The sequence below is a fragment of the Halichoerus grypus genome, chromosome 7, assembly GCF_964656455.1.
Source record: "Halichoerus grypus chromosome 7, mHalGry1.hap1.1, whole genome shotgun sequence".
NCBI classification, from domain to species: Eukaryota; Metazoa; Chordata; class Mammalia; order Carnivora; family Phocidae; genus Halichoerus; species Halichoerus grypus.
The window spans coordinates 41,072,135-41,081,358 of NC_135718.1; the positions used below are offsets into that span (position 1 = coordinate 41,072,135).

The window sequence follows — 9,224 nt, forward strand, 5'->3', positions numbered from 1 at the left end:
GGGACCTGCTGCTGCCTGCACCAGGTTGGCACATGGAGAGGGAGAGAAGAGGTCGAGTTTGGGGGCTGTTTGGATGGCTCACTGGCCGCTGTCTGAACGCCCCCACCAGCTCCTTCCCAACCACAGCCTGAGCTCTGTGCCAGAGGCCCCACCAGAGGGTTGAAAATTGCAGATCAAATGAACATGTCCCGAAAGGGAAGTGGAAACCAGTCGAAAGAACTCACTGACTCGAAAGAACTCCCAGCTGATGGCCTTCACACAAACTGGCCTGAGTTATATCAGAGTTTATGACCTGAGGTTTGCAAGGACAAATGCAGATAAACAGAACAGTTACTGAGAGAAACACAACATGCAGTAGATACTGGTAGCCAGAACTCTCTTAATTCTCACAGTGTTTTAAGCCTAAACCGTTGTACATCATCACTTCCTGAGAGCTAAGGGGTGTGTGGGTGGGTGGGTGTGTTGTTCCTTTTGCCCCCTTTCATGAATTCAGAATGTGAAGAACCATGGAGCGAGTGTTGGTTGAATTATTGGTCCCAATTCTTCATGCCCCTGCAGTAGGATTTCACATTCGCTCCCTCATCATGGCTTCACTGTGGGTAGCACGCACATATCACCCATTTACTTTGGGCTTGGCCATTGACTTGCTTTGGCTAAGAGGATGTTAGTAGAATTGACCCCAAGGGACGCCTGGATGGCTCAGTCGGTTAAGCGTCTGACTCTTGGTTTCGGCTCAGGTCATGATCTCAGGGTCTTGAGATCAAGCCCCGTGTCAGGCTCCATGCTGAGCATGGAACCTGCTCAAGATTCTCTCTCTCTGCCCCTCCCCCCACACTCTTGCACTCTCTCTCTCTCTCTCAAAAAAAAAGAAAAAGTGACTCAAGCAGAAACCTGAGGTTTGCTTGTGTATTTGGATTTTCCTTCTTGGGCTCTTGGCATAAACACGAGAGAAATATCATCTGGGAAGCCCATCAGTCCTAGAGTAAAAGATGAACTTAAAGATAATTTGTGATCAGAGCCAAGCCCAGCCAAGACCAACTCAACCCAGCCAACCCATAGACCCTCGAGTGAGAAATAGATGCTTTGAGTTGTTTGCCACTGAGATTTTGTTATTTAACAACACCTGACTGATCTGGACAATAATATCATTTAATCAGTGATCACACTGTGCCAAGTGTCATGCTGGCTATTTTCCACACACCTTCGCATGTAACCCTGACAACATCCCTAAGACACAAGTGTCACCTAAGAACACTGGGGCTCAGACGATTAAAGCAATGTGTCCAAGGTCAGGGCTAATATGTGAAAGATTTGAATCCAGGTTTGTCTGCCTCCAAAGCTCATGCTGTGTGCCAAACTTGCCTCCCCAAGGAACAAACAGAATGGTGACAGGAGCAGGGCCTCCACTTCATGCCTCATAGTCCCAATGCCCTAGGTTAACAAAGCATATCATTTTATTGCATGACTTTATTTCCATCAAAACACATCACAGCTGAGGGCTCTCTTTTTCAAATGATGACCGAGGTGTTCATCTATGAACTCCAATACAGACAGCCCTGCAGACAACTCTGACCAGCTTTTTCAAAGAAAACACCAGCAAGCCATCTCCGGCTCATTGCCAAATCTTAGAAGCTGCCCCTACAGGTTTGCTCCACGGTCACTGGCTAACTGTGAGAAGTCATGTGCCGAGACAGATGGTGGCGCTCCCGGAAGTATTCATGGCAAATGGGACATGTGAGGGCCTCTTCCCTCAGCTTCTTAGAATGTAGGTCAGGCCCTGCATGCTCCTTTTTGTGGTGGGACCGCATGTGGAAGACCAGGTCGGAGGTCAGGCGAAAGGACAGGTTGCACTTTGCACACCAGTTCTGGGTAGACAGGCCCAGGGAGGTGAACGTGGGTCGCAGCAGAGCCCAAGAGGCAGGGGAGGAGGAGGATGAGTGTGTGGGTATCTGGCCAGTGGCATGCTTTAGCCACAGTGTGGGGGCACCCATGAAAGCACTGCAGACAGGAACATTTTGTGACAACGTTTGCAGGTTCCAGAAATCACCCACCAAAAACTTAGAATTTGAAAGTTGACCCCAACAAGGGACATCTACCGTGTTGATGAGTCCCAACAGCTCCCCAAGGGCATCTGCGTGTCCCTCTGCCTGGAAGGCAGAGGTTGGCCCAGGTCTCCCTGTTGGATACCTGGATGGTTTGCTGAAGGCGCTTCTCGGTTCCCCTTGGGCTCCGCTGGGCCAAGAGAAGACCTTGCTGCCAGCTGGATCCCTGGGGATCTCCTGTGTCAGCTGCTGGGGGACAGGCCAGCCTGTGGGGTTACCATGCTCCCTCTCCTTGGCCTGCGCACTCTCCAGCCTCTTCTTGAGCCGAGGCACCTCCGTGAAGGCACTCTGCCCCTGTTCCCAGCACACCTTCTGGGCCATTGGCTTTCCCAGTCTGAGTTTGCCTGGGGTTGCTGACAGCACCAGCTCAGCATAGGCCTCATGCTGGCCCCCACCACCTCTGGCAGCCTCAGAGCCCAGGTGGTTGGTTTTCGCCAGCAGCACTGGCTTGCAACCCCTGCCCTGGTCGGCTTCACTAAGCCGCCATCTGTTTTCAGCTGAAGAGCTCCGCACAGCACCCTTCCCAGCAGCCATGCTGACCAGCAGGGTGTGAGCCAGCTGCCAAGGTGGATGCTCCAACGGCTGTCAGTCTTCAGGGGCTTTGGTGTTCCAGAGGGCTTGACCCAGGGAGGAGCCGTGAGACTGGAGCGCTCCCCCGTTGGCTGCGCCAGCACACTTGGACCACAGGACACTGCACGGAGAGGAAGCAACAGCAGTGAGACATGCGCTCCTCATCTTTGCTGTGTGCATCCAAAGAAGCCTGACTACTACGGATGCAGCAGCTCACCCTGACTCGGAGCACTGTGCCACCTGCTTTCACCTCCAGGACTCCATCACGGAGGAAGGACCATGCCACGTGACCCTGCCACCCAGGGGCGAGGCTCAGCACTGCCCCTGCACCTGCCAGCATCCAGGCAGCAGCTGCTGTGTTCCCACAGCACACGACGTGTCCACCGGGCAGCTCCGACCCAGCTGACAAATCTAACGTGTTTGCACCCTGACTTATGAAAGTTTTCATTGTTTGGAGTAGTCTTGCTGCTCAGTGTGTCCATTTTTCTTCCACAGAATCAGACATGACAGGACACCGAGCACCTGGGAGTGGAGCTCCGGCAGCACAGGTGGCCAGAGGGTAAAGGCTGGACAATAAAATGCCCAGGCATGCCAGGGTGGGTCTGGGCCCCGCTCCCACTCCTGGGGGGCAGCCCCCTCTTCTCCACCTGGCCCTGCCCCTGGAGCAAGCGTGGATCTGCCCCGTAGCCACTCACCAGAGTGCCCACACTTGGTTCTCCTCAGACATTAATCCATTTCCTTCTCCTCTGCTCACCTGTCAACTGTCCTCTTGTGCCAACCTGCTGGACCTACTCAGGTAGACCAGCCTCCACTTTGCCCTGGAGGTGCTCAAGGCTTGGAGGAAAGACACTCACGGCCATATGTGAGGTGGCACTGAGGAGGAGAGAGTGCCATCAGCCCTGCTGGGGAGGCTTTCCTCCCTGCCCTTCCCTAATCAACTCCACCGGCCAGTTCTTGAAGCTAGGACACCCCTCTTCAAGCCTCCCCCCGCCCACTCTCCCCCAGCTGGTGAGCAGCACTGGCTGAACCAGACTGACATGCACACACACACACATCTTCGTTCACCCACTCAAATACACATACACTCACAGAAACAAACACATATACACACATACATATACTCACATATACACACTCATACATACACTCACACTTATACACACACACACACACACACATACTCCCCCCCCCCCCAATTTGTCTCTCTTTCTATCCCCAGCTCTGCCTCAGACAGCTCTCCAGATGACATTTCAGAACCACAGGCTGTCTTTCCCAAGCCTGGGCAGGCGCCCACGCTACTGTCCTCCTGGTCCTGCTGCACCCTGCACCCCTCTGCAGACAGCTCCACTGGGCTGCCTTCTCAGCTCAGGCAACCTCTGCCATCCACAGCCATGTAGACCCAGTCATCAGAAATGTCCAGAGCGCCCTGAGCCACAGATGTGACAACTCTGTTTTCAGCATTCAAATCTGGAACATGGGATCTTACTGCAGGATGAAATATTTACTACCAGGGATGCTTCATCATGTAAACATAGAAGTGACCGTTTATAGACTATGTAGGTGAACACATGCCAGAGATGCCAGAGGCTTCATATGCCTTATTGCGTGGAATTTTCACAGTAACCACATGAGGGAAGCTGCATGATTCAACCCAAGGGCATCCATCTCCAACCTGCCAAATGCCACATTGCTAAATGCAGCACTGCCTTCCAGCTTCTTGAGACCATTGTGGGTCTGAATTCTGCCAATCACTATATTAGATATCCATCCAACTCCATGTTCCATCAATTTTATTATTCAAATCTTAATAATAATAATGGGACCAACAGGAGGAGGAGAAAGAAAAGGAGATAAAATAATAATAATAATAATAATAATAATAATAATAATAATAATAATAATATTGAGAAGGAGAAGAAGAAAAGAAGGTGACAAGGGTACTGAACTGACTGGGGACCTTTGGCATAACCAAGCTCCCTGAGGCTCACCTCTCTCCCATGCATCAGCACTGCTGGGCTAAGGTCACTCAGGCAAGTGCAAATAATGTCCTACAACACTCTCTCTGGGGCTCCATCTAACCGGTCCACTCTGTCTGTGACATTGCCAGATGGAAGCCTCTCAAAGAGGAAAATGATGTGTGTCTGACGTGGCCTGTCCCAAGTGAACCTGTGCCAGCTCCTGATGCTCATCTCTTCCTGTCAAATGACTCACAGGCCCTTTCCCAGGGTCAACATCAGACTCTGGGTCTCATCCAGCTCCAGGCTTCATGCACCTCTCCTGTGATCCACCTCTCAGATGACCTGTGCAGATGCATGATGTCATCTCTGGGGTCACATCATGCCCTGGCCAGTGAGTTCTGGGTCAGGAGACCACATGCACAGCTGCTTGGTGCTGCCTCGCTCCTTCTTCCTACGTGGACCGACCAATGCCCTTTGCAACTGGAGGATGGTTCTCTGCCAGACATTCCGGTGAATCTATGCAGCCCTTGTTCTCCTTGCTCCCGTGCAATGTTAAGGGACTCTTTGCTGTCCCTCCACTCTCCTCAATAGCCTCAATTCATTCTGAGCTCTCACCCCTGACACGATCTGCTCATCCTCATCACTCTGTTGTGTGTGTCCTGATAAGGGTTCTCTTATCCTCCTTGGATCTTTTCAGTCTGAGCTTAGCAAGAAACCCCCTGAGCCACACAGACATCTTTCAGTAACACCCCGTGGTCTTCCTATTGAAAGAACCTGATTTCAATCCCAGACTCTCCAACATTTCTGAGCCCTTAGATCATGGGATTATAAGTGATCTTTGAGACCTTCTGAATCTGTGCTCCCCAAGTTTACATGGTGTCTGACCACATCCATCCTTCCCTATCATACAGGATACTTCTCCCTCAGGCTCTCAACCTTCCTGGGCCACCAGTGAGGATTCCTCCAACGAACGCAAGAAGGGCTACATTCTTGGAAATGAAGCCTTACTCACTTCACAGTGTTACAAGCACATGTGTCTTTGTTTATTACCCATTTCCAGGGCACCGAGTGCAGACTCTGATCATTCTTTCACCTGGCCACATTCTGTTCACGCTATGACCAGGCCATCCCACGTTATCATCAAGCCGTGTATCACATAGAGGATAAGTGCATGGGCTCTCACATCAGATGCCTTGACCAAACCCAACTCTGCTCTTACCAATCCTGTGACCACGGGCAAGGTGTTGATCCTCTCTCTGCCTATTTTCTCATCCAAAAAAAGGACCCTTTCTAAAAAAAAGGATCACCTTGGGGCCTACTCCATCAGGTGGTTGGTAAAGATTAGATGGATTAATGTATCTGAAGTGTTAAAGAGCCGGGCTCAATAAATGTTAGGTAGCATTAATTTATTCATTATTATCGCACTAGAGCAAAGGGTAACAGTCAACCTCCTGGCTGACCTTCCTCTACTCATGTGCTCCCAGGAACCAGTGCCCAGTAGTGTGTAATGAGTGACCCAATGGCCTGCCTGTTTTCCTCCTTCCCTCTTCATTCGCAGAAAAAAGAACCTTTAGTCAACAACCGGGTGACCTCTTTTTCCTGAGGTATCTGAAGGTACTCTCCAACCTCTGTCAGCTGGCCAGCCTCCAGCCTATCCAAGCTGTATCTCACTCAGAAACTGGATCTTATTCAGTGATACCATGTATACCACCAACTAGTGTCTCCTGTGTCTGCCTTCCTCTTTAGCTAAAACAAACAAGAGCAGATAATATCTACTGTGCGCTAATCCTTTGGTTTCCCTAGACCTTGGAGGTGCTTCTCAGACCATTCTGGAAGGTTCCAGAGGATAATTATCTATCCACCTCTTCTACATATGGATTGTGACGTCCTGGGTTTTCCTGAACGGGAAATACACATGCACCCTCCTAGCTCTGGAACCCTGAGAAAATTAAAACTGGAGAGTTATCCAGGCTTTCCTGGAGGCTGGTTGGTGATGCCACAGAGCTGGGAGAGAAGAGGTCTTCCCAGCCAATCTCCACAGGCTCTCTGTCCGCCTAGACCCCTTCAGCAGCAATGTCTGCTGTGTTCAAGCAAAACTAAATGCAGTTTTCCCAGAATGCAGCCAGACACCAGGCCCATAATGCAGTCGGCTGGAGTCCTAACACAACTTGGCCATGTAGACCAAGCCCAGTGGCGGCCTTCCGGGGAAAGTCCATGGCTTGTATATCAAACTGCTCAGCCAGACTCTACCTGATGCCAATAATAGCATCATTATCTACTAGAAAGGAGAGATACAGCCTACTCAAAGAAGGAGAGGAAATTTAAAAGCATTGCAGCTCAACACAAAACCTTGAAAAAATCTTTTTATTGTGATTATCTGTTTTAAAGAAAAGTTGTCACTTCCTGGGTTTCTGAAAAAGAAATCTGCTAAGCAAAGCAGACATGATGGTTTCAAATCATTTGCAAAGCATCCCTTTCATCCCACCCCTCCAGAGTTCTGATACATTGGAAGTCAGCGGTACAATGATTTAAAAGTCAATTTGACTCTTAAGTGCAGAAAACAACCTCCCGAATCAAAGTTCCATGCATATACTTAAGAATTTGTCCAACATTCTTTGATTTAAAATGAAAATTTTCTGTCAATAAACACATTGCAATCCTCTTCCATCATATTTCATTTTTGTTTGTGTGATTTATGTAATGTCACATTTTCTTTCCCGTAACAACTGAAAAGTCAAATGAACTGAAATATCATTAAAAATCATAATAAACCAAAAGGTTAAATTCTTTATTAAAAAAAACTTCTGTGTTAGGTGGTAATTAATAGCTTTAAAAACAAACAAGTTTATATATATATATGGTGTGTGTGTATGTGTGTTTGAACATACAGCTATATGTCATAAAAATATCATAAAGCAACGAAATCACATCTCTCTGACAAAATCACATTTTTAACAAGAAGCAAAACATTGCTTTAATATACAATACTTCTACTTTATTTCCCCCAAATTAATTGGATTTGTTTTTCTAGATTTCTTCACTTAGTATGTGTCTAAGACAATCCTTGATACTAAGATGAGGGTATTTTCAACTGTGGTCCTACCTAATGTACACAATAACATTAATCTTAAATGCCACAATAATTGCTATAAAATGCCTGTCTGATTCAGCATAATTATGGAACTTAAATTCTGCACATCAGCAGCACTGACAAGTATCTATTTTAGAAATACACAGTTAATTTCATATTTTAACTCTCACTTAATGGTTTCACATGAAAAGCCCTCACTATTGTCTTCCCACAAGTAAGCTCTGAATTCCACCTCTTCCCTCCCTATCAACCTGGCCTTACACTATTTCCAAGGAAGGATGGTGTGGGCCCCAGTGTCCCCTCAATGTTTCTGCAGGATTTAGCTTCCTGGTGTGCTCTCTGTGCCTGTTATTACAGGCAAATGTCAAGAAAACGACTCAATCAATGCCTTGTCTCTAAAACCAAGTATTTTCTTCCAGCTCACCCTAAATCTCAGATATTTATAACTAGATCATTTATGTATTTTTCCCAAAACAGGCACTTGAATGCCCAAATCTTTGGATATAATCTTTTGGAGAAAGGATCTGGGACAGATGCACTATTATTACCCTAGTACCCAGCACAAGCTCTGGCTGAGTATAACAGAGCAACACAGGATGAGGGAGGATGGGTGGATGGACAGATGGATGAATGAGAGTCATCCTAGGAGAGAAAAAAAATCAAAAGGCAGAATTCCTGGGGCGGGGGGTGGAGGGTGGGGCGAAGGGAAAGACCAAGAGAGACAGAGAAGGAAAAAGAGAAGGGGTAGGGCAGGGAAAATAGGTAATGAAGAAGAGGCAGACAAGAAAAAGTGAGATAGACGACGGAGGGAAACAGGAAGAGACAAGGAGACAAAAGACAGAGGCAGAAGGCAGGGACTGGGGGTAACGAGGAGAAAAAAGGGGGGGGCGAGATGAAGGAAGCCGGCGCCCGAGGGGAGGAAAGAACCGGGCAGTCAAGGGCAGAACTGCGCACTCTGCCCTGGGGAAAGGCCAGCAGAAGTGGGATGAATCGCGCCCCCCACGTCCACTCGCCGCCTGTCCCGGGTGCAGGACGGCGCGTCTCACCTCGGCTCTCCCGCGGCGCTGGGCGCTGGAGAGGCGCTGACAGCCCCGACCGCTTCCAGGTCGGACCGCACCACACAAGAGTCGGAACCTGGCGCGCGAACCCCGGGGGCCGGCCGGGCCCCGCCCTCCCGGACTGCTCCCGCCTCTGGGGCGGGGCCTCGGGCAGCCACCCACCCACCCCCCCCCCGCCACGGCCCCTTCCGGGAGGGGCCTGCGCGTCGACGCGACTTACTCAGAGGTGAGCGGGGTGTAAGCCCGGCGCGCTCCGCTCCGCAAACCCCGGCCCGCCGCCAGGTGACTCGGCCTCTGCCCGGCGCCTCGCAGCAGCTGGGCTGAGGGGGAGCGTCCCAGCGCTGGCCGCCCCACCCAGCGAAAAGCTCCCGTGCCTTGAGAGGTGGCGCCTGGGCCACGGCGGAGGCGCCCCTGCCGCTGCTCACCCGCCCTAGACGCCGCGACT

At 50.0% G+C, this 9,224-nt stretch overlaps 1 protein-coding gene across 1 annotated transcript; it reads right to left on the reverse strand.

Moving 5' to 3' along the window:
• Positions 1-1,216: 1,216 nt before the first annotated feature.
• ZNF488 (zinc finger protein 488) lies at positions 1,217-8,848 on the reverse strand. Its single transcript, XM_036103174.2, has 2 exons — positions 8,768-8,848; positions 1,217-2,793 (listed from the first exon to the last, which is right to left on the reverse strand). Exon 2 carries the CDS (start codon positions 2,634-2,636, stop codon positions 1,665-1,667), a length of 972 nt encoding a protein of 323 aa, XP_035959067.1. The 5' UTR covers positions 2,637-2,793; positions 8,768-8,848; the 3' UTR covers positions 1,217-1,664.
• Positions 8,849-9,224: the final 376 nt, after the last annotated feature.

Excerpts from the sequence above, each read along its gene's own strand:
- ZNF488 (XM_036103174.2), bottom strand. The coding sequence starts at position 2,636 with ATGGCTGCTGGGAAGGGTGCTGTGCGGAGCTCTTCAGCTGAAAACAGA.